Source organism: Puma concolor, chromosome C2 (assembly GCF_028749965.1).
Source record: "Puma concolor isolate L17-30 chromosome C2, mPumCon1.1.hap2, whole genome shotgun sequence".
NCBI classification, from domain to species: Eukaryota; Metazoa; Chordata; class Mammalia; order Carnivora; family Felidae; genus Puma; species Puma concolor.
The window spans coordinates 105,526,175-105,552,199 of record NC_141675.1 but is presented as its reverse complement, the minus strand read 5'-3'; the positions used below and the strand labels follow the sequence as shown (position 1 = coordinate 105,552,199).

The 26,025-nt window shown below is 41.2% G+C and overlaps 2 protein-coding genes across 7 annotated transcripts in view; one reads left to right on the top strand and one right to left on the bottom strand.

The window, feature by feature from the left end:
• Positions 1-2,010: 2,010 nt before the first annotated feature.
• LOC147577473 (uncharacterized) lies at positions 2,011-20,346 on the bottom strand. The gene is made up of 2 exons (XM_086675531.1): positions 19,600-20,346; positions 2,011-2,400 (listed from the first exon to the last, which is right to left on the bottom strand). The coding sequence occupies exons 1-2, from the start codon at positions 20,207-20,209 to the stop codon at positions 2,381-2,383; spliced, it is 630 nt and encodes a 209-aa protein (XP_086531657.1). The 5' UTR covers positions 20,210-20,346; the 3' UTR covers positions 2,011-2,380.
• BBX (BBX high mobility group box domain containing) overlaps positions 19,378-26,025 on the top strand; it is a 287,870-nt gene continuing 281,222 nt past the window's right edge. For 3 of the 6 annotated variants that reach the window (XM_086675529.1, XM_086675524.1, XM_086675528.1), the window contains exons 1-2: positions 19,380-19,534; positions 22,731-22,802. The gene's annotated coding sequence lies outside the window, so the exon portion shown is untranslated. Of the gene's footprint in view, positions 19,535-19,929; positions 20,066-20,611; positions 20,631-22,730; positions 22,803-26,025 lie in introns of those variants that run through there. The other 3 variants (XM_086675525.1, XM_086675530.1, XM_086675527.1) reach the window with 3 other exon arrangements.

Below are 26,025 nucleotides of genomic sequence, written 5' to 3'. Positions count from 1 at the left end.
AAAAAAGTCACATGGAGCGAGCACAGATTTCCTTCCTCCTCACCATCACATGTATACATGTCTACCCTCATTGGATTGTGACATGAATGAGAAATATATTTTTATACTATTAAGTCACTGAGCTTTGGGGGGTTATTTTTTATGGTGGTTAGCCTGTCCTGAGTAATTAGAACTATACTTATATCACTCTACTGACTTTATTTTAAATATATATACACCTTGAGTACTTGGAATGGTTCATTTTTGTCCTGTAGTCCATATTTACATGGTTACCTAAACATAGCCTTTTTCTTCTGTTCTCCTAGTCACCCATATAACCAAATTGATCAATAAGCAATCAATTTTTCCCCTAAAATTCCATTTGTCTTCCTTCCCATTACCTATGTTTTGTTTAATAGAACTCTGATTTTCCCACCTGGATCACTAAAACAGCCCCCTATATTTTCTGCTTGTCCCGAGTCTTTCATTCCTTCAATTCATCTCCAAGTCCTTGCCAGAGTGATCTTTCTGACACGAAAATCTGATTTGGTCATTCTTTTGCTAGGAATTCCATAAGTCCCCATCACCTCTTGATTAATATCTAACTAAATGAGCCTTCTTTTAGAGTCTTTTTGCTTGTTTCTCCTTCATCATACACCCTGAATATTATGGCTCAATGGTTCCCAAGTGTGAATCTAAAATACCTAGGTTCTGGGGCACTGGGTGGCTCAGTGGGTGAAGTGTTTCGGCTCAGGTCATGATCTCATGGTTCATGAGTTCGAGGACTGCATCAGGCTGTCTGCTGAAAGCACAAAGCCCACTTTGGATCTTCTATCCCCGTCTCTCTGCCCCTCCCCTACTTATGCTCTCTGTTTCACCCAAAATAAATAAATAAACTTAAAAAAATAATAATAAAATAAAATACCTAGGTCCCCAGACATCATGGAAGAGTTCTGGAACACACAAAAGAAGTGGTCTAGGCCATTATTTGTTGATTGAACAAATGATACAGCTTGAATATATATGCATTACAATTAAATTAGTTAATGTACATAATGCATGCAATAGAGATCAGCTATTGTTAACACCGTCATCTTCCAAATGTATGTATTTGCTACTGTGATTAACAAAATAAAAATTTACTTAAATGTAACTATTTGCAATATATTTCTCAATCATAGGATGTTAAAATATAACTACTGTCATGTGCATCAGGGGCTCAACATTTTGAAGTTAAAACACACTTGACTGTTTGGGAACTACTACTCTAGCCATCCCAAGCTATTTGCAATTCCTTGAATGGACAGTGACATTGATTCTAAAAATGTGGTGGATTCTGTGGCTTGGCTTGCTCAACTTCTCTAGAAAGCTGATGCTACTTTTCTCAACTTTTTTTCTAAGATTTATTTATTTATTTATTTATTTATTTATTTATTTATTTATTTATTTTTAAGTAATCTCTATACCCAACATGGGGCTTGAACTCACGTGCCCAAGATCAAGAGTAACATACTCTACTGACTGAGCCAGCTAGGCGTCCCTTGACTTCTTTTGCAGCAAGAGTTTTAAACGCATAAAATAGATGTACCCCTGTGAGATGTAGATATTTAAAACAGAGCTGAGGCCATGGTCCTGCTCTCCTGCCTGTTTTTCTACTGGCTAGCAATTTTGTAGAGATCCTTTTCCCTGGCAGAGTTCCAGCAGCAGCATCAGTGGATGGCAATGTGTTCTTGGACTGAATAATTCCAGTCATGGCCTCAGTATGACAGTACTGTAGTCTTTTGGGAATCAGTCCTGGTGGGCCAGCCCGTAGCCTATTTTTCTGGCCCTTCCATAATTTTGTCCTAATTATCCATGCATCCTAAGTCCTTTCCTTCTTAAAATGACTACTTTGGTTTCTCTTTCCTACATTGAACCCTGACAAATACAGATCTTGGAAAGTACAGTAGTTTCCCTCCCCCCCCTCACCCCCCCGACTGCTTATCCATGGGGGATACATTCCAAGACCTCCAGTGGATGCCTGAAACCATAGATAGTACCAAACCACCAAACACTATATACATGCATATATGTATATATGACTTTTATGTATATATGTTTTTACCTACACATATACACGTATGATAAATTTTAATGTGCAAATTAGGCACAGTTAGAGATCAACAATAATAATAAAATAGAACAATTGTAACAATATACTGTAATAGAAGTTGCATGAATGTGGGCTTTCTCTCTCAAAAGATCTTATTGCATTGTACTCACCCTTCCTGTGATGATGTGGGATGATAAAATGCTTACGTAATGAGAGAAAGTGAGGCGAATAACACAGGATTGTGACGTAGCATTAGGCTACTACTGACCTTCTGATGATACATTAGAAGGAGGATCATCTGCTTCCGGACTACGGTTGACTGAAGGTAACTGAAACCACAGAAAGCAAGGCCACAGATAAGGGTGGACTACTGTATTGCTCTAATATGAAATGTATGTTCCCTCCCCAAACTTCATCCTCTTCCCGTCCTCAGTTCAAGTGTCTTCCTAGGAAGCCTCACCAACCCCCTCAGCTGAGCCAAATACTTTCCTTTTTGCCCCAGTCATAATCTTAGGGTGGTGCTTCTCACTACTATAGAATAATGGTTTATATTTGCCTATTACTTGTCTCTAAAAATGAACTAGTCAAGCTACTTTTCATTAGTTATGCTTTCCCAGGCAGGTGCGCCATAAGGACTTGTGGAGTGAATGAATGAACAAATGAACAAATAGGAATGTCCAAAAATAACAAGAACCAACGAGTAACCAATCCATAAAGGAGGAAATGCAGCAACATGGGAGAAGACATGTGTAGTTTTCTTGGTACCCTGTGCAAGTATATGTAAAATAAGGCAGAGCTGAAATGCCATGAGTCTACATATGTTCTCCTTAGACCCCTAACAAAGACACCCATATGGTCTGGACCAGGGATTGGCAACTTTTTCTGTAAAGGGACAGACAGTAAATATTTTAGGCTTTGTGGGCCATATGATTTCTGTCACAACTACGCAACTTGGCTATTTTTGAGAGAAAGTGGTCATATACATAAGCAGATAATATATAAGTAATGGGAGTAGGTGTGTTCCACTAAACCTTTATCTATGAACATTGAACTAGGAATTTCATATAATTTTCACGTGTCACAAAATATTACTCTTTTGATTTTTCTCAACTGTTAACAAATGTAAAAACCATATAAAAACAGGTTTGGGGGGAAGGAGGGAAGGGAAAGCAGATTTGGCCTCCAGGCAGATCCTTAGTTTGCCAATCCCTAGTTCAGAAGATTAAGGAAAGGTGTGGGTTTGCGGAATGGAGTCACTTTGATATTTTTTTAGTAGACTTTTGTGTGCATTTCAATTTCTTGCCATGTAAAATGGAGGTTATAATATATACTTATATTACTAATATAATTAACTCTGATATAAAAATAATGATGATAAGTAAAAATGGGGGCTTTGAGACGTTGAGGGCATGCCTTTGTCACTTGTAGGTCTCTCTAGGTTTATAAATACTGAAATATTTTAAGTGTTTGATAGATAACATCTGATGGTAAGGCCCTGAAATTCCATGTATATGGCAAAAATGCTGATGAGCAGGGGCGCCTGGCTGGCTCAGTCAGTAGAGCATGCGACTCTTGGTCTCAGGGTCGTGAGTCCAAACCCCAAATTGAGAAGAGAGGTTACTTAAAAAACTAAAGAAATCAAATAAATGTAGGATCTCTTTTTTAAAAAAATACTGATGAGCAGTATGTGGTAAGAAAGCATTCTTCCCTTCATTTATACCATGAAAAGTAAAGAGGCACAAATAGTATGAGGAAGATTACCACTCCACTTTTGTTCCTATCCAAAAATGGACAAATCACCTTAATTGCAGTTTTCAATAAAGTAGATGTCAAGAGATTAGAGGCCCACACATTATACCTGTTTTAGTTTCTAGGAGAGAAATTTTCTTGGAGCTTTTCAAAGACTCACAAAATTAGAGAGGTGGAGGAGATACCTCCTCCCACCTGCAATTCCCAGCTAAGAAAGTCTTGGACACAGAACTGTCTCATGATAGCTAGTGGGCAGACCCCAGACTCTGAATTCCACTGCAGGGATCTTCCTCCATTATTAGCCTTAAGAAAAAATTATGCTACTTTGTTTTAATAAAAATTGTCTGAAGTTAAACCCAATCATGGCTTTATAACTAAATCACAAATGTTTCCCTGAGTTGCAAAGGATTTCTGTTACATAAAACACAGAGATGTAGCATAAGAAGCCCTAATTTCTCCTCTTTTACTGATAATATTTCCTAAGGTGTTGAGACATGAAACCAAAGGGAGAAAGGGAAGAACATTCTATGGCCTTAGAGACAACAGGTGAGTCAGGTCAAAAAGAAAATCAACAAAAACAGTTCTTGCCACCGAATGGGCGAGCATTACTAAATTCCTTCTGCTGGCTTTGCTGCTGCATTTGAAAAATTAAAGAATGAGGCTCCACTTCCTTTAGGCATTCCAGCCTCTCACGTTTACCTAGTTACCCAAGGATAGTGAAATCTGTATGACTTCATGGCATTTCCCATTCCTTCTGTGTTTAAACAATAGAGTAAGGCCTATCCTGATCATCCCCATTTAAAATTGGAACACCTCTACGCTCACACATAGTCTCCCTTCCCCTGTTCTCTCTTTTTCCATAACACTTATTCTGTTGGCATATTACGTAATTAGCTTATTTACTCTGTCGTCTATTATATTGCTCCCCTCAATTAGAATGTAAGCTCCATAAGGGCAAGTATTTTTATCTGTTTTGTTCTCTGATTTGACTAGTGCACCTTGCACAGAGCATGCACTCAGGAAATATTTGCTGAAAAAAAGAAACTGAGAAAATGAAGAATAGGAAGTTAGGCACATCTTGACATGTCACATGGTTACATTCAAAAAAGTCTTGCACAAGGTGCAAAGCAAAGATGGAGACAATAGAATCCTAAGAAGACAGAAGAAAGAAGTCTGAGTGAGAGCTACCGCATGCCAGGCATAACACAAAGAGCTTTCTATCCATCATCTTACTCTTCTCCCCACAGCTACGATCAATCTACCTTACAGTTGATGAAACTGAGGCTATAGAACTTGTATGGGTTCACACATCGGGTGAGGGGTGGACCCAAGACTAAAAAACCCACATCTGACTCCAAAGCCCATGTGTGTAACACTGTTTGGTGCAGACTATGTAATTCTATCCCGTGGAGTGTGGATGCAGCCATCTTAGCACATAGGCCAAATTTTACTAAAGTGGCTAAGTGGACAGGTTTCTTTTGTAGGACACTAGCTGATTCATGTGCAAGAGATTTTGCTTTCCTGAGTTGCAATCTCCAAATTTACTACCTAAAGAATGTCTATTTAGGAGGTGCCTGGCTGGCTCAGTTGGTAGAGCATGTGAATCTTGATCTCAGGGTTGTAAGTTCGAGCTCCACATTGGGTGTAGAGATTACTTAAAAATAAAATCTTAAAAAAAAAAATCTAGGAGGATCTCCTAAAAGTATTCTCTTTTTTTTTAAAGTTTATTCATTTATTCATTTTGAGAGCGAGACAGACACAGAGCACGTGAGTGGGGGAGGGGCAGAGAGAGAAGGAGAGAGAGAGAATCCCAAGCAGAGCCAGTGCAGAGCCTAACATGGGGCTCGAATCCATTAATTCATGGTTTGTGGGTTTAAGCCTTGCATGGGGCTCTGTGCTGACATCTCGGAGCCTGGAGCCTGGAGCCTGGAGCCTGGAACCTGGAGCCTGAAGCCTGCTTCAGATTCTGTGTGTCTCTCTCTGCCCCTCCCCTGCTCGCACTCTGTCTCTCTCTCTCTCAAAAATAAACATTAAAAAAAAATTAAGGGGCCATTGGGTAGCTCAGTCAGTTAAGCCTCTGACTTTAGCTCAGGTCATGATATTGCGATTCCTGAGTTCGAGCCCTATGTCGGGCTCTGTGCTGACAGCTCAGAGCTTGGAGCCTGCTTCAGATTCTGTATTTCCCTTTCTCTCTCTGCCTCTCCCCTGCTTGCAGACAGACAGACACACACACACACACACACACACACACACACACACACACACACACACACTGTCTCTTTCTCAAAAATAATTAAACGTCAAAAAAAAATTTTTTTAAGGTAAATCACCATTGTTTCACCAACCAATCACTGAAACCACAGCACTTCAAATATCCAAATCTGTCATGTTGTCTGGGCAGTAGAAAATGGCTTAGCAAGCTCAGTGTTCACAGATTCAACATATTGGGGGCAGCAGGCATCAGATCTGCCTCCATGGCTCATGCGTCTCTTTAACTGTAACCATGTAGGTCAGGCAATGTAAAGGTAGAGATCTTGCCCCTGCCTTCATAGGTGCCTTTCCCTCCCTCTCCTCCACCCCAAAACTCCCATTGACACTTTTACACGTACACAGTATTTCTTTTCTGTTTACAAACTGGAACGTGGAAATATAATTTTTTACTGCCTTCATGGCTAACAAATTTCTTCTAGAAGCAGAGTCAGGGAGCAAGTGCAGGTATCTGGCCTGACGTGATCAACATGGATCTTGAGTAGTGATCAGGACAGAAGGGTCAGGGATATGTAGGTTGGGGATAGCGTGGGACTATATGCCAGGAGTATATAAGACTTTAAGGATTGGGGAAAGAAAGGCCAGATTTCGCAAGTTCAACTATGGAGAAGTTTGTGTAAACCAGGGGTTCCCCATGGACTCCAATCATACATCTATTACATTTGCCCCACCCTCAGCCCTACCACAGTAACAAGGATAAGGTAATAGTTTAGCTGTTACCACCACAAGCAGGGAAAGGCAAATGTTTCTGAAGGCTATGAGAGAAAGTAAATCATTATTAATCAAGTGATTTGGAATGGTGGTTAAGGCATAGAGAACAAAAAGCTTTATGTCCTGTGAAGATGTTAGGGTGTGTCCCATAAATGTTTCACACAAGTTACTATTTAAAGAAGAAGCACAACCTGACAGAAGGAGCTTCCAGAGTACAGCTCACATGTGTGTGGTCTAGTCATTCTTAAACTGAGGTGTTGATAAAATTCAGCTGGGTTGGTATATTTATTTGAAATTCAGAGACTTCTTCACACGTCAGGGCCAGGAATCTGAATTTTAAACAAGTCACCTGGGTGATTCTGATGAACCACATTTTGAAAAATGCTATCATAAGACTGCTGAGTGCTAAGGGTGCAGCGGTAATGTGGAGCGAAAAACGAATTCTTGTTCTACTACTGACACATGTTAAGAATCCTAAACAAGTTAAGCCAGAAGTGCATAAATACTCTGAAATTCTTCAGTGTTACCTAAATAATTGTGAACACCACTATGTTGTAAAAAAACAAAAACAAAAACCAAGAAACCAGAAGGAAATATTTAGTTTTTTCCATCCATTGCAATTACTGTGCCACCATATTAAATTTTAGCAATCTTCAAAGAATAGCCCACCCAAATTTCTCAAGCATTTCAATGATCACCCCATGGGAAATAAAATTTCTATTTATCTTCCAGTGCTCCATATCATTGGACACAAAGCATTCCTCTATATAACAATCCTTAGTTAAACAAAAGCTACTATTTATCGTCAGGGATTGTTTTTACATGCAGCATCTTGTTTAATCCCCACAACAAGCTGTAGAGGTAGGAATCACACTAATCCCCATCTTCCAGTTTAGGAAACTGAGGCCTCAGGCTTGGTAGGTTTAGGAAGTTTGTCCAACGTCATACAACTAACTAGTAAGTAGCAGAAGCAGTGTTCGGATTCAGATCTTTCTGACTCCAGAAGCCCCAGCTCTTAAGCTCTAAGCAATTCTGCCTCCACTGGGAGCCTCAGTTCACACACACCCTATGAACATGCACAGATAAAGCAAATATCAATACAAATTGCAAAGCTTACTGAGGATACATGTTCCCAGTAGAGTAACAGGTCTCTTCCATAAGAAATGACATAAAATCAAAATGTAATTATGCCTCTCCAAAATATAAAAAAATCTAAAATCTACATCAATATCCAGTGTTTGTGATTCTTACCAAACATGATTTAACTATGGAAATAGTCATTCTTATTGCCAGCACATAAACTTTCTTTTTTGTTCAATGTAGCTGCCACCTGAAATCTCCCGTGTGTAGTATTTCCTGACATACCTTCTTATAATTACTAATACTTCTAAACTTTTTTTTTTCCTGAATATTCCTAATACCTTTAGCCTTTTATTGAAATTTCTGAAGCAAACAAAATAATCTTGGGGCGCCTGGGTGGCTCAGTTGGTTAAACATCTGACTTCAGTCATGTCATGATCTCACAGTTCGTGGGTTCTAGCCCAGTGTTGGGCTCTGTGCTGACAGCTAGGAACCTGGAGCCTGCTTTGAGTTCTGTGTCTCCCTCTCTCTCTCTGCCCTTCCCCCACTCACTCTGTCTCTCTCAAAAGTAAAATAAACATTAAAAAAAATAATAATAATCTCTCCCAACCATTCACTACTACACACAAACCCTAGAATTTAAAAACGAATAAAACTGACCACAAAAATAATAAAAAGGACATGTCCAAAAGTGCCATTTTCTTTCACTTAGAATATAAAGCCAACTTAAGAATCTATATATCTCATAATTCAGCCTTTTTCCTTCCCTGACTAAAGAAAACCTCTTTACTCTTTAAAACATCTGGGCAGGCTCAGATCCTGCAATTGTTCCTTCAGTTTTAGATTCTTCCAGCACTGCGAACTGGTTGTTCTGCCTCTCTTTCTGAATCCAAGGAGCATTGTTTTAAATGTTTATTTTATTTTATTTGAGAGAGAGAGTGAGAGTGCACATGCATGCATGTGTTAGGGGGAAGGGCTGAGAGACAGGGAGACAGAGAATCCCAAGCCGACTTCATGCTGTCAGTGCAGAGCCCAACGCCGGGCTCGAACTTGTGAGATCATGACCAGAGCTGGAATCAAGAGTCTGATGCTTAACTGACTGAGCCACCTAGGCGCCCCCCAAGGAACGTTTTTTATTATGTTGTATATCACATCTGTCTCCACTGCTAGAACATAAGCAGGAACTGCATCTGCCTGGTGTCTCTTGCAAGAGCCACCGTACCTGGCAAAGAGAAGGCACTTAGTAAATGTTGAATGAATTAATGAATGATTGACCCCATGAAACTAGTGGCTCCTAGAGCTTGGTTCTTTCTTCCAACCTCACCGGAATAATAGGTGTGCTTTACTGAATGCCTCTTTCTTTACTTCGCTCAGGATTGCAAAGCCATGATTTCTCAGATGACCACCAAGACCATGGACCAACACTTCTCCATTCATCACTTTGAGATAACTTTCCAATTGGTGGCTCCCATTCTTTTGGAGTGCTAGAGACCACTCCAATCTGTGAAGGTTGGGAGATCCAGCCCCCAAATTAGGAAGGGAAGCCTTGATGGAGTGGTGGAGGATGAAAAAGTGAAGGCTTTCTGCTGCCTGTTTTTCTCCTCTAAACAGAACCAAGTCTGCCTGGAGAGAAGGAACTCTGGGACTCTACTTCGCAATTAAGGCTCGGTGGGAAGGACACACATTGTCTAAGTCAGGATGATGACAGGATACCTGTTCGTGTGCAGCCACTGACTTGGTGATGTCTACAGTAGTTGGGCACTTAGAAGGCAGACAGACCCTTATCCCTCTGTCCAAGGCTAGGGACCCAGGTACTGCTGAAGAGGCTTTCTGTCTCTAATTCAGAATTATCTACTTAGAGAAAGGTTTTCTTGGTATTTACTGCCTCCGCCTCCCCAACCCTTCTCGGGTCACATCTGAATGCAAAGTCAGAGCCAAGGGTGGGTGGCTTCTGAACTCATCTCAGCCTTACTTCCTCAATTAAGTCTTTCTTCCTTCCCTTCCTGTTTCTTTCCTTCTTTTCTCTTTTTTCTCCCTTCTCCTTCAATGTGGTGACAAGCAAAGTAACTCATTTCAGTTTTTCTTTTTTTGAATACATCTGGCCAAAGGGCAGTACTTTAACAAACTTACAAGAGTCAATCTGAAATTCAGAAAGACAACTTCAGCAATTCAGCAGATTAGAAAGTTTGTTTTTAAATGAGGAAGAAGATAGTATTGTAAGAAAAAGTGTCAAGCGAGAGAAAGGGAAACCATCACTTTCCAAATAGCAAAGTACTCCTAAAACCTGGACTCAATTCTTTGGTAAAGAGACTTCAGCCTAATTTGAGGAAGTGTATTTAATGCCGCCTTTTCAAGCACCATCACATTGTTCTTTTTAAAGCTGTCCTTTCTGGTAGGTCAACTTCAATATATTTGCTTGTTTGTTTTCAGGAACTCCCATATGGTGAAGGTGAGCCTAGAGGTGAATTCACACAAAACCCTTCATTCAACACAACCCTTCCCCTTCCCTTAGTTTTATCTCTTTTAGCTCAAGAAATCATTGTTTTAGTTAACTTCTCCATTGTATGCCTCTCCTGTCAGTCCTATTCCACTTCAGGAAAAAGCAACCTTTCTGCCAGCTGTACTTCCGGCATTGCAGCTGGACCTTCAATGTCCCCGGCCTAATGCCTACCTCCACTTCTTTTGGGGTTTAAATTATAGCTGTTGTCCCTTGCTGTAACCTTACCTGTGCAGTGAATCTAACAAATCCTCCTTTCTTCAGCTAGTTTGAGTAGCTTGCTACAGAATGTAACAAAGTAAAAAATATGTTAAAAAAAATTAAGAGACCACCTAGGCACTCTAAATGAGTTGAGAGATCCAAGATCTATTGAATAATATCTGAGAGTCTAGGGAAAACATGTAGTAAAATTTGAACTGTTGAAGACCAACTGAAATCCTCTCTGGAAGGAATCAAGGAATATAACAAATAAATGTACAGTATTAAGAAATCACTTACTTCTGAACATTATGTGGGTATGAAAACCAGGCCATAAACATTCTGAATAACTGCACTGAAATTTCTTAGGATTAAGAGGAAAAAGGTGGATTCTGCAAATTATAGGTGGTAAATGAGACACTGGGTCTAGATAAGATTCTAGAAAGTTCTAGGTAACAGAATTACTCCTTATAGCCTCCCATTCTGGTATTTACTTAAGAAAACTGTTTCTGTCCATAAACACCAAAAGGGCAGCCCTCTGAAACAGGTGAATACTTGCCCCTGACCTGGGGACAAAGACAGCAATGAAGGTAATGCACTTTTGTTTCCAAGCCTGATCATTCTTATTGCCCTTGAGTTCTGCGAGAGACCCCAATATTTGCACAATTAACTTCCCCTTTTTCTTAAGCTTATCTGAGTGGCTTTATGGTCCTTGAAATGAAATGAAATGAAATGAAATCTAGGGTAGGTAAAGGAAGGAAGAAAAATCTGGGCACACTTAGACTCGGCGTACGGTCACTGAGACTAGCCTAAGCCTATTTTTCTATTCTAACAGGGTTCATAACTTGATAGCTTAGTTGCACTGTGGCTGTTGGAGATGTTACAAATCTGTTTTCATCTGCCCAGCATCTATTTGCCTTCTCTTACTAGTACTACAATTTTACTTTGGGAAACGAAAAGCCTTCTTCATATGCAAGCTTCTCCCCGCCCCCCCCCCCCCCCCCCGCCACTTTTCTTTTTTTAAAGTTTACTTTTACTTTCAAAATATATTTGCTACATGCAAAAGAATAATGTAACATCTATGTAAGTTATCAAACCAACACCTGTGAGTCCACCAAGAACAAGAATGTTACCAATACGTTGCATCCACCTAAATTTTTCTCTCCAAACTCAACTCCCTGAAGCCTCCACCACTGGCCTATCTTCTCTACCCCAGGTAAACATGCAATCTGGTTGGGAGAGTCAAGCAAAATGTCATCTTCTATTTAACAGTTCTTTTTTGTTTTTAATGTTTATTTATTTTTGAGAGAGAGACAGAGAGAGAGAAAGAGATCAAGTGAGGGAGGGGCAGAGAGAGAGGGAGACACAGAATCTGAAGCAGGCTCCAGGCTCTGAGCAGTCAGCACAGAGTCAAACGCAGGGCTTGACCTTGTAGGGCTCAAACTCACCAAGCTCTAGATCATGACCTGAGCAGAAGTCAGACGTTTAACTGACTGAGCCACCCAGGTGCTCTGCAAAATGTCCTCTTCTAACTGGACAAAGGATGAACTTAAAACTTGGGTAAAGGTGATTGGACTCTTCCATTCTATTCTCTTTGGTGACATAAAGAAAGGATGGAAGGAGTTTGAGCAAATTCATCATAATGAGAACAAAGATATTCTCACCTGAAAGTGATCTCCTTGAGTTGACAGTATTCTTGGGCTTTCTGGGATAAGTTCCCTAGCTTTTTTTTTATTTCTAAGAGCCATTCCATATCCTTCCAAAATTACCTGTTTTCACTGTAATTAATCAGTTAGTATACCCCATTCACCAAAGAATTCTTCTCTAACTAACATTAGTGAATGAAAATTATGAAAATTTCATAAAGCCTTTTCTTTGATAAAGCCACATCAGGTATTATCATGAGTGGGCTGCAAAAAAAAAAAAAAAAAAAAAAAAAAAAAAAAGAAAAAAGGTAGGATGAGAGTGAAATTGAAAAATAATGGTCACCTCTGGGGAGAAATGGAGAGGAATTGGAACACAGAAAGGGGCTTCAGTTGTATATAAAATGTTTTATTTCTTTTTTCTTTTCTTTTTTTTTTTTTTTTGCAAAGTAGGCTCCACTCCCAGCATGTAGCCCCACACAGGGCTTGAACTCATGACCCTGGGATCAAGACCTGACCTGAGATCAAGACCTGAGCTGAGATCAAGAGTTGGACGCTTAACTAACTGAGTCACCCATATGTCCCTAAAATGTTTTATTTCTTATAAAGAAATCTAAGGCAATTAATAATATGTTAAGAAATAAAGTGTCTACGTTATCACCATATTAATCTTTATACATTTATTTAGGCTTAAACTTTTTTTTTAAGTCTTATTGTTTATTTTGAGAGACAGGCAGCAAGTGGGGGGTGAGACAGAGACAGAGTGAGAATCCCAAGTAGGCTCTGCACTGTCTGATACAGGGCTCCATCTCACAAAGCTAGAGACCATGACCTGAGCAGAAATCAAGAGTCAGACGCTTAACCAACTGAGCCACCCAGGCGTCCCTTTAGTTTTAAATTTTTTAAATTTAGGTGAAATTAGGTGGCTCTATCACAGGTTCAAGAATTGTGGTCATGGGAGTGCCAATAAATAAATAATGTTAACCTTTTGGGAGATATGTGCTCTGGGTTCTGCCTTAGTGCTTTAAACATGAGTTGGAAAAATGTAGAGAAGGCATCAGATTTGTGAGTGGATGAAAGACAGTGAGATCAACAGCAAACATGTTGAATGAAATCGTCAGCACACAAAAAAAAAGTTAGCAAAAAAAAGTTAGTAAGTGCTGAGCAAAGCTTTAACCCATGTTGTTATAAATCCTGAGCCTCAGTTTTTAACCACTGTATAACATCAGGGTTATACAGGCTTATGCCTCAGTTTCCCCAAAATAAATTATATGATACAGAATGGAGGAGGCATGGCTTAACAGCCCACATTTAAAAAAACATTTATTTTTCTTTTGTGAATAAGCACAATATCAGTTAGCAGAGAGATGTGACTGCCAAAAAAGCAAGTTCCATCTTAGGCTGCAGTAATAGAAATTTTGTATCAATGATAAGGGAGTCATGGTCATGCTGTACTCTACACTGCCTCAGTCTTCCCACCCCCACCCCCACCCCCCACCTGCTCTAGATGTCCCACTTGAAGGAACACCAACAAAGACAATAGGCAGTGTTTGAGAGGAGACCAAGAATTGAAAATGGTGACCTACGAAGAATGTTCTAAGGAAATAAGACTGTCTGAAAAAGACACAACTCAAGGCAGGAGGGGACCATGATAGCTGTCTTCACATATTTCAAGTGCTACATGGAAGAGGGATTAGATTGTTCTGTGTGGTAACAAAGGAATAGGAAAAAGAACAATGGATAATACTTAGAGGAGAGAATTTATGTTCAATATCAGGAAGAACTCTGTGGTGGTCAAAACTGTTAGAAAATGAAATAGATGGTTTTGGGAAGAAGGGAGTTCCCAGGAGTTGGATGTGTCATATTAAATGGTCCTCGTTGGGGGTATTGTTGAAGCTTGTCATGAGATGCTGGCTAGAAAGACCATCTAATGCTAATGTCAGTGCTTACTGGTTTTATTATCAAATCCATTAGTGTAAAATCTTCATCCACTTAGAGACCTATTTTTATGGTATGATCCTTAAGAGACTCCTTGGTGACTTCCCCTCCTTCTCTCTCCCAGGGCAGAGGGTTTGCAGAACTAGCTGTCTAGAACCTTAGTACTAATTCAGCTTTGCTACTAGTTGTATAATACTGAGGGAATCATTTACACATTACTTGCTTTAATTTTCTTCATCTTTAAAAAGAAAGTCCCTTTCTCTGTCTCACCTAGCTCATGTGGATATTAGTGAATATGCTAGGCCATCTCACATGTATCTAAGATATCTCAGATGGGTAACTCCCCATTTTGTGAGATACCCAACTTTCTCTGGCACCACTCTCATCTGTTTGTTCTCTTTGATCCTTCTTATAATTTATAGACTTTTAGTTTGTTTTTACTTCCTTTGTTCTTTGTTTTGCAAATCTTCCTTGAGTTACTGTTACATGTTAGGCAATGTGCACGTTATTATGCTAGCCACTGTTGTAAAATAAAACGATCAGCAAGACATCATCATTTCTTTAGGTGTTTCTTTTCTTTACACACAAATAATGTAATACAAGGCAAGGCATTTGAATGCCTTAAGAGTAATCTAGATCAAATGCCATAGAAGATCACAGGAGAGGGGGAATTCCAAGATACTTTGCCAAAAATCACTCTAGGAAAGCTGGATAATCTCTTCCTTCATTGCTATCTTCAACTCTGCTGGGATCTAGTATAAGGTGGTTCTCTTCACAATCAGGAATTTTTGCATTGGTGCTAAAAAGTGGTTCAACCGCCCGTTTCAATTTTTAGTCCCTTTGATTTGGCCTTGAGGAGAGAGGTATGCTCTATTTTTTTTTTCTTATAGAGGAAAAAAAAGGGAAGCTAGCAAGGTCAAGTACAAGTCAAAAACTGTTATTTAAGGCAGACCCTCATCACTGTAACGACCTAAAGTTTCCAAGGGCAAAACAAAGCTGGTCTCAAAAAGGGATTTATTACAAGTTTGCCTTTTTAGGTGCCTAGTAATGCTCACTCAATGGGATGTTTGCTTTAACCTGGGATCTGTCTGACATCCCTTTAAAGTACAGAGATGCTGGAATTGGCAGAATGGAGGCTAAAGGGAAATTACAAACACTGGGTGAGTAAGTTGCAACAGGTTCCATGAACTCTATTTGATATTCTGATTAAGTCTTAGAAAACTTTCTGTAAAGCAGCTGTCATTGGCTTTTTCTGTGTGAAATATAAATAAAATGAATATTTACTGAATGTTCAGTAGGTTCCAGGCTTCAGTATTCTACATGGATTATTTCACTTATGGTTAGTCTTACCATCCCTATTTTACAAATAAGAAAACGGAGTCTTAGAGTGATTAAGGAATTTTTCCAAGGTTACAGAGTTAGGAAGTGGTGAAATCAGGATTTCAATTAGGACTGTATAAAGAAGCAGTGTATAAATAAGGAAATAAGGGTGCCTGGTTGGCTCAGTTGGTTGAGCGCCACACTCTTGATTCTGGCTCAGGCCATGATCTCATGGGAGATTAAGCCTTACATTGGGCTCTGCACTGACAGCGAGGAGGCTGCGTGGAATTCTCTGTCTCTCTCCTCCTGCTTGTATGCATGAGCACATGTGCACACGGACGCTGTCTCTCAAATATAAAAACTTAAAACATTTTTTAAAATAAGGAAATGAATGTTATTTATAGACATGTTTACATAAATGTATACTTATACATATGTGTATACACACATATTTAAATTTAGTCTCCCAAAATTACTTTGTAATAGAAGATTCCTATCAAATACAATTAAGAAAATGGACAATCAAGGCCATGAGAAGGAGAAGTGTGCTAACCTTGTAAACTCCACTTTTGTTTGATCATCAAATCTGAAAACAAGAAAGGAAAAATGTAGACCTTTTTATTTTTAAAAATTTTTATAGAACCTTTTAAATATTCTTTTACAGAGACAACAATCAGTTGTTTTTATTTTAATAACCTTCTATTATGAAAATTGAATAAACTCTATAAAAGTTATTATTTTTCTGGATCATATTAAAAAATGTTTCATTTATTTTTGAGAAAGTGTGAGCAGGGAGGGGCGGGGCAGGGTGGGGGGAGACAGAGGATCTAAAGCAGTCTGAAGCTCTGCTGTCAGAACAGAGCCTTATATGGGGCCCAAACTCAGGAACTGTGAGATCATGACCTGAGCCAAAGTTGGAGGCTCAACCAACTGATCCACCCAGGCACCCCTTTCTTGATCATATTTTCAATTTTTGAGTATCACTACCATTTAAAATGTCTTAATATTTATTCTCAAATGAGAGTATAAAAATATAAAAAGTATTTCCTAAATGGTAAAATACCATATTATATTAAGTTCTAAGCCTCTTTTCCTTAGCGGTGAGGTCTTATCTATTATACAGGAGACTGATAGTCCATTCCATTGCTTCTCCTAAGAGCAGGCAATTTTCCTTTTCCAGAATCTGGCATACACAAGTGTCTAACACATAGATCCCTCTCAATAAAGGATCTGCAAAAGAATATTGAATGATAGCTTATACTGCCATATGATGCCTAATACACCACCAATATATAAAATGCATCTTAAAACATGTGTCATTCTCCCAATTTAAAGCCTCTGTAGACTCACCAGTTTTCCAGTAACAGTAATGTCTTGCAGTGAGACATTTCTATGCACTTCTATATGCTCTCTTGCATCAGTCCTGATCAACATCTTGCACTATCAGAGGTCTCTAAAGTTGAATGCAAAACTTAGGGGCATGTGCTAAGACTGTATCACAGGAGTGTAGGAAGAAAATGAAACTCTTAATTTTATTTTTCAGTTCATGCCTTTTCATTTTGTTTTTGTGAGGATATGCTTTGTATTGGTAAATATTACATCCATGTAGTGGTGCACTTTAAAGACACAAAGAGGAAGAGACAGAGATAGAGATAGAGAGAGAGAGAGAGAGAGAGAGATGGAGAGAGAGAACATGCTCAAACACTTTGCTGATAGCAACATGTGATCTAAAAGTTTGAAAAGTGTTATCTGTAAATAATTCTGCTAAGCTAAGCATCATTCAGCCAAAAACAAAACAAAACAAAACAAAACAAAACAAAAACACAACCCAATCTTTGCAACCATAAAGAAATAAAGGATGTTTTCCTATGGTTGGGGTTGGGAGTTAGGGGTGAGGGGTAGGCTGGTCTTTTATATTTTTCATAAAATAAATACCCTAGCAAATAATCACAACATTTAACTCAGCAATTAAATACAGCAGCTTGTTTTGACTGTTTTTTTCCTCCTCAGAAAAGAGCACAGTGAAATCCTGAGAAAGTTTTTCTGATTTTCCTCCATTTGCCTCTTATCCCTGAAGTTTGTCATTTGGAAGCAAGGAGTATCAAGTTACTCAAAACTAAAGTCCTGGGTTTACGTTCCTTCTTCACTGCTATTCTGTGTAATATCGAGGAGGTTATATAATTTGTCTCTGTCTCATTTCTCTGATGGGTAAAATAGAGACAATAATGCTGAGCACCTACCTCATTGCAGTGTAGTGTGGATAAAGAACACTTTGTTCCATCTTTCAAATAAATGCAAAGTGTCATTAATACCGTTTTTAATATTATCAGTTTAAAATGCAGTGGTTTCATGTACTTTTTTCATTTTAAAAGTTATTTTCCTTTAAAAAATAAACGAAATAGCACATTTCTAAATACCACTATTTGTTTTCTAAACTTCATAAACTTAAATGTTCTCTCTGTTTCTCTTTTCCACTCTTACACACACTCATATATACACACGCTCATTTGATAACTTTATGGAAGTGAGAGAAAAACCTTAAGATGGCATCAAGGAAATAAAAGGAATTTGAAGTAAGTTCTCTTCAGTTTTCCTTTAAGTTTTAAAGCTATGCATCTAGGCCATAAAATCGTTGTGTTTATTTAATCTTCAAAATGTTTGTGTTTAAGAATAATTCACAGACTCTTAAATCAGAAGGAATCTTAAGAAAACATCTGGGGTCTATGATAATGTCTGGCACATAGTAGATGCTGAATAAACATTTAATGAAGGGAACTGGGGGGAGCTTCTTATTTTAATCTTAAAAAAAAAGAAAAAGAAAAAAGTAGCCCCAAACCAACTCCGAGCGTTAAAGAGGTAAGTTAGTTGCTCTAGATTGTTCATCTAGTTTAAGCATGGGGTCTAGAATTTATTCCTCTTAATTTCCAGCTTTGTTACCCACCCCCCCGCCCCCCAACCACCCAGCAGTCTGTTGACTTGTTTATATAGGACTGCCAAATGTAATCTGCCAAAGATGGATCACAGGAAAAAAAAAATCAGAAAGAACAGTCTTCTTTGCCTTCACCATGCCCAAAAGTCATCCAGCATGTGATGTTCACGTAGGATATGAAATATGTAAAGTAAATATCATATACAATATGCAAAATATAAATCATATATCGAGCGACTCGAAACGTCTATTTTTAAGGGAAGGGGTCAATAGACAATCTTCCAGGACTTATTCTACCTTATAGCACCGTTTGTATACCCACGCAGGTGATTTGTGGTAGTCTGACTAGCTATAAGTAGACAGGTTTTTTCAGCAAAACGTTTATCTTTGTCTCTGTGTATTGTTGTATTGATTTTTCTGAATTTACCTACGAACGAGGCATTAACAACCTCAATGCATTATAGCCCCAATAAACTTATCTTGCACTATTTTGGCCTAAGTGATAGCTAACCCATTGACCAAAGAAATCCAGGCTGCTAAAAGCCTTTCTTGGCCACTTGTTAGCCAGGTCAGGCTGTAAAATCATAACACAATGCACGCCTCTTCCATGGGGCACCACACGGCAGCGATTAAAAAAAAAAAAAAAAACCCTCACTTCCATATCCAGTGGAGTTGTAGTTTATTACTATAACCCTCCCAAGTCAAAAGGACACCAGTTTCAAGCCTAGCAACTTGGTGCAGACAAGGTTTTTCCTCCTTACCCTACTCTGCTGGGCCTCTGTACCTGTCCTCTCCTACTGTCTACAGGTCCCGAACATTAGAAAATAGAAAATGTGATGATCTTTGTGTGTCTCTGTAAAATGTGTGTATGTGTGCGTGTGTTTGGGTGTAACGGGCCTTCTGTTTGGCCGCGCGGCCTGTCTGTCAGGCCGCGGGCCAATGGCAGGCTGCCTTATATAAAATGAGTGTTTTCAGTCTCTCCGGGTTGCATGTACTGTATGTGGAGCAGTGTACAGTGAAGCGGAGGCAGAGCGGCTCCGCGAGCTCCTCTCCACTTTCCCATAGAGGAACCCTGACTGGCCGCTGAGGGCGAGCCACACACACGCCCTCACGCCCGGCGAGCCCGCGAGGTAAGCGCCCCCCATCCCCAGCCCTTCCCGGGCGCTCTCCCCGCACTTTCTGTTTTCCTACTCACTTGCGAGCCGCCGGGCTGCAGCCCCAAGGACTCCGCGGCAGGAGCAGCGGCGGCGGCGGCGGCGGCAGCCGGTAGGGTGGACTTGAGGAAGACGGAGGGAACCCCGCGCGACCGGAGCCGCCGCTGGCCGCTCCGCTCCCCGGGCACTTTCCCCCTCCGCCAAAACTTTGGGTCGGGAGAGGTCGGGGCGAGGGTCGCGGCGGCCGCGCCGGCGGGGGGCGGGGGGCGCGGAGGCAGTGCCCTGCGGGCGGGAGGCTGGGGGCCGGGCTGGGGAGTAGTAGGCCAGCCGGTGCCAGGCTGCGTTTGCAACCAGCACCTCTCGACACACAGGCAGCGCCGCCCGAGAGGGGCACGGGAGCCGGGGCGCGGGCAGAAGCAGCCCGAGGAAAACAACAACAGAGCCAGCCCTCACGCCGGCGGGCGGCTCGTGGCCGCCCGGGGAGCCCCAAACTTCATCTCGGCGAAAGTACGTGGATCCCAGCCTGCCGGGGAGGTGGGGCCTGGGGAGCTGGGGCAGGGGAGGAAGGTACGAGGAGCCAGCCCTCGGTGGATTTATTGAACGTTTCGTGTGCGTCGGTGACCGGGAACAGCAGCCCAGTTGCTCGTTCATCTGGAGAGTTGGGATTTGGGTGTTCCGGCCCCGCAGATCGGTGCCCTCTCACCCCCCACCCCTAACCAAATGCGCGGCGAGTAGAGAAAGTGCTGTTTTAGTGCCAGAGTAGCCAGGAGGAAGAATAGGGGGAGAGGGGGAAGAGGGCGAGGGAGAAGGGGAGAGAGAAGAGGGAGGGAAAGCGGGAGGGGGGGGGGGACGAGAGCGAGAGAGAGAGAGGGAGAGAGAGAGAGAGAGAGGAGAGAGGAGAGAACGGGAGGGAAGAGAGGAGGGGGGAAGAGGAGGAGGGAGGCTGTGTCAGGATTTTGCTTGAATGTGGGATTATGTTGTGTCAATAAGTTTAAGGTGGAGAGAGCGAGGCTGGGGGTGGTGGTGGAGGGGAGGAGGAAGGCCTTCGCTGTTTAAAGTCTTATTTCTGAAGGTAAGTTATGGCATTGCATGGTCGCGATGACAGAAAACTTGCAGATCCTTTATCCGGGGATGGGGTCGATGCCTCTAGAAAGAGCTCCCCAGTCGTCTTAAGCCACACTCGTGTTACACTGTTATTTGCTGCGATCCGGGTCGCTAGTAAATTACAGAAATCAGACTCGAGGTTTCTTTTCCTCCTCCACCTCGTCTCGTTCGCTTACCCTCAGAAATTTATTATTTTTTTTTAATTTCTTGGTATTGTATGAAACTTAACGTAACTGTGACCAAACCCGAGTCCAGTAATTTACAAGGACCCTAAATCCAAGAATCTGGAACACGTTTATGTGTGAAATATCCGCGATCATTTCTGCTAAATGAGGAAGGTAAAACGAAACGATGCAAAAAGCTAAGACACAACATGTACGACAGAGGGGGGGGGGGGGGGAGAGACGGAGAGAGAAGCTATTTTTTGCTTTCCTTTCTGTAGAAAGGAAAATAAAGCGTGCATTCCCCTTCCCTCCCGGTGTGTAGGGTCTAGTCAATATTTTAACTGTCTGAGGACAAATTAGTCCAGGTGGATCTTGTTGAAAAGTTTTCGCGAGGTGGGGTGGAGGTGGGGGCGGTACGAAGGGGAAGGTGGGTGGAGGTTGTGGGGGATGGGGACGGAGCGAGCTCTGCCACTGCTAATGGTCATTGGCCTGGGGCTTTGAAACCATTGCCTGTCCTGCTAATGACACGTCCAGTTCTCGTCTCCAGGCCGCCGACGCCGGGCTGCCGGCGACTGGGGTACTTTCCCCACGCGGGGAGGGGCTTTCTTCGCCATCCCCTGGGGTTGCCCACTCGCGGCGTGGGGGCCCCACGCGCGCCCCCTCTCCTGCGCGCCGCCGCCACCTCTGCTCGCGCGACTTTTGTAGCTAGCCCGCGGCGAGGGGGCGCGGGGGGTCCCCAGCGCGGACGTCCCCGCGCGGCCACCCCGCGTCGGGCCCCACGCGCGCCGCGCGGTCCAGGCTCGGAATGGCAGCGCCTGGCCGGGCGGCGGTGCCTCCCCGGGGGGCAGCGGAGGCAGCGGCGGTGGCGGCGGGATCTTCGCCGGGGCCCGCGGGAGGAGGAGGAGGAGGAGAGGGAGGAGGAGGAGGAGGAGGGGAAGGAGGAGGAAGAGGAGGAGAGGGAGGCGTTTTCTGCCCAGACCGCCGCCAGTTCGAGCGGGCACGGGGACGGGGACACCCCACTCGTTGCTCCTCCGTTATGGAAAGGTGTTTAGCAGACTTTTACGCCCGGAGTGTGGGATTTGTACTTCATTTTTTCTCTCCCCCCTCTTCCCCAAAGCAAGATGGACTCTATTCCCTTTCTCTTTCTCACTGTGCCTCTGCCTCTGTCTTGTCAGCCTTTAAGATCGACATTTTGTACTAAGATGCAAACTTGATGGTGACCAGCAACAAAGGCGGGGTGGGATCCCTCGCTCCCTTCCTCCCTCTCGGTTTCCTAGCTACCCCCACCCCGACCTCCAAGACCTGGTGGCCCTGCACTTGCCGCCCGGGCTCTGGCGAATGTGTTTCCAGGCTCGGTTCCGATCTCCAATCTCGGGATTGTGACTGGGGCCGGGCGTTTGGGCGACGGCTGTGGCCGCCCCAGGTCTGCAGGGCTGAGGGCTGCGCTACCTGGACCCGCTGCCGTCGCCGTGCTACCTCCAGCCGGCTCCTGGGCACCGTGGAGGCTCGGGCTGCCTATCGATTGCTATGATTTGGTTACTGGTGTATTTGTCCTGGGGGCGGCGATCACTTGTGCAAGTTGATGAATGATCGCGGTGTGGGTTTTGGGTTTGCAGACAGGATCAACTTTCAGCTTTGTGCATACGGGGAGTAGGGAGTGAGGGTGCTGGAGACACCCTGGAATGCCAGCTGGGCTACCCTCAGCTCTTTGAATACAGGGAGCTTCTTTGCTTGTATTGCTCCACAGTTCGCGCGTGGGGGTGGGAGGTAGACGGGGGGGAGGGGTTGGTGGGGAGCTGAACTCCTGGGTTTTGAGGACCTTCCTTCAGAGGTGTTGCAGGAGTTGGGACTCTATTGTAAAGCTCTACCATACTGATGATGTACCTTTATTTGATACTTTATAGGTCACTATCATATGACAAAGGCTTTGCTGCAGTTCATCTTCCTCCCTGTGTACTTTCCATTTGCCTTCCCGGGTAAGTAAGCAAACTCTTTCTACAGGGAAGCTGGATGGCTATTAGCAATGACCCGAGGGTCCTTACTGTTCACATAAGAAGGTGGCTTATTGGGGTTGCAACACCCCAGAAAGCTTGTCTCCCTGACTTTCCCACAGCAGAAATCAACTTATGATACTTAGTATTTAGAATTCAGTTGCTGTTATTATTAAGATAGTTGAAATGTTTATTTCACATTTATCTGCAAGTGTCATTTGAAAACTTATTTTCAAATAGTCATTTAGTTGATAATGAAATTTTACAGAGTTGAAGGCCTAGGAAATTTAATACTAGATAATATTGTAGAAAGAATGCAGCCTATGAGTGGAGAGAATTATTAAAAACCCAAAGAAGCATTGTGCAGAATGCCTCTCTAATTATAGTGACTGACATTTGCTTACTCTTTCTTAGGTGCTCTATCGTGGGTAACTTGTGCTGTTTGTGACAGTTATTTTTGTGGTGGGGAAGGGTGGACTAGGCAGTATAGTAAATCTAGTATTTAGATATAAAAGGCCTGATACAAAAGGCAAATAAACATTTCCAAATTAATTATAATTTTCTGCAAAATTTATAGACTTAGAGAAATTGGGTATATTTTAGCAGCCTGTATATGCAATAAACGACTCAGAAGTCCCTTAAGCGCCTTTTTCAGATGTATGCCCCCAAATGGAAAAATTGCTGAAATAATGTGTGGGGCAGCAAGTGCCTGAAAAATTAGTTTGTGAGAAGTAACAGTGTAGGTGAGGGTTTACAGAACATGCGAAGGTAGCACGGTGAGCCCCAATTGTTTGCAATTTGCCCCTCAATTGTAAAGAACACCTCAGGTATTCCAAATTGCTGATAAATTCAGAAAACTGGTTGTACTAAATGTGTAAATCAGTTGTAATACTTAATCATGTTACTGTAGTGAAGATGGAGTTTGTATTTTGTGAATGAAAATAGACTTGAACTCAGTTTTCCATAAAAGAAAAAGGAAAGGGGCCTTATCTCTTTGGGATATTATATTACTATTATATTTGTTGCTAAAATGTGGTTTTAATATTAAGAGGAATTGAGGACCATGCCTCTCTGGTAGTTTCCGTATAGTAGCAAAATGTACTTTGACATTGCTGAGAACCTTAGGTGATTAGAAGCTTGGTGTCCAACATCTTTCATGGAATGTAAATATCACATTATTTCAGATAGTTAAGAGAACCTCTTAATGTGTCACATACATAACAGTCTGATTGGAACAATCAGAATGAGATGGTTCTGTAAGATGAATTTAGTGCACACCAAAATATGTGGATTTCAGTGTCTTTGATTTTTTTTTTTTTAAGCTTGTTTGCAAGAGAAGTTTTTCATTTTTGCACATATGGCAAGAGTATTCAAAATGCATTCCTGATTTACTAAAGAACACCACATTTATACATGTGAGGCACATTATTTTGTTCACTGGAGCAAACTTTTAATGTCAGTTTTTTTCCCCATGGAAATATGTTTGACCAATTCAAAATTTAAAATGGGAATCCGTAATTTCCAGAATAAAAGCGATCTGATGAGCTCTTGAACTTCTTTGAGATATCAAACAACTGCTTCATTAAAACAATATTTTCAAGAACTGGCTTGGTCTTTGAAGTCAGAGTAGTTTTTGTAGTGTAAAACTTGTAATAGTGATCTCAAAGAAGTCACCCTGACAATGAATTACCAGATATTTGCATCTAAAACATATTTATTTGATTTGAAGCTTAATTATCAAAATAAGAACTTAGATAGAGGTTTTGCTATTTTATTGCCAAGAGTTTTCAAACTTCTCATTTTATTATTCCGCATATCTATATTAAGTTTTGAAACTGAAGTCTTAATTTGCATTTCACATTTAATGCTAGCTATTGAAAAAGGGGTTCATATATGTTGTTTCTTAGTGCTACGTCCTTTAAAGGTACCCTGGTGGGTTAAGTCCACTAGAGACTTCGATATTAACAAAAACTTGCAATTTTGACACCTTCCTTTTTTTTAAATCATCTGATCTTTGCGTCTAAATTAAAAAATAAAGTTCTGGGTTTAGGAGTTTGTGAGATGGTTTTGCCTTACACATATAGCTGTGCTATACTACTTGGAAAGTGTATACCTTTGACCTACAGATCTGATCTTTATGCTTAATCCATTGAAACAGAGATTTGTTTAGACATAGGAATTAAAACACAGCTTTGAGTGAAAGCTAATATGAACAGGTAATTATGGTTTGCTTATGCTGTAACTATGTAATTGATAAGGCTTTTTGTATGTAATTTAAAAAGAAGGAATAGTCTCAAAACAATGTGGCACAATTCATGAAAATCTAACTCAGCAACTAAAGTATAAAGTCATACTTTTCAGTAAAATTACAAACATAATTTCTAATTAATCATCAGCCAACATGCTAAAAGTTTACATTTTCCTAGATTTTATAGAGCATGGGTAAAACAAGGACCATACTTTTAACTGGATCTTAACATGAGTATCAACTACTTTTATATTAGAAATCTTTAATGGAAGTAATAAAGACTTCATAGTTTAACCCTACTAAAAAAACTCTTTGAAAATAGCCTCGTTATCGACATACTTGTACTAAAGGAAATCCTTGATATTATTAATGTCTTAAAAAGTGCAGAAATGTTTAAAATTGTGATATTTAAATGTTTTAAGTTACTAAATTTAGGCAATTAATTTTGGCATATTGCATCATGACCAGTATGGCACACCTGTATTTTGAGATTTAATCTCTCTTTTTTTTTTTTAAATGCTTATTTATTTTTGAGAGAGAGAGAGGGAGAGAGAGAGGGGCAGAGTGTGAGCAGGGGAGGGGCAGAGAGAGGGAGACACAGAATCCAGAGCAGGCTCCAGGCTCTGAGCTGTCAACACAGAGCCCAACGTGTTGGGCTCCCAACTCACAAACCACGAGATCATGACCTGAGCTGAAGTTGGATGCTCTACCTACTGAGCCACCCAGGCGCCCCAAGACTTAATCTTAAGCAGTGCTTAAGAAAGAGACACTTTTCTTGAATTTGCAGCGTGAAGTCCACCTCATTTTTTAACATTTTACCAGAGGGCATCTTTTAAAATAGGTCCGAGTGATAGCTTTTTTATATTTTTCATCAACTTTCTTCCTCTCACTGAGAAATGAAAACAAACCCAAATTATAAAAACATTGTAATTTTATTGTTTGGTTTTTATCACGTGCCCC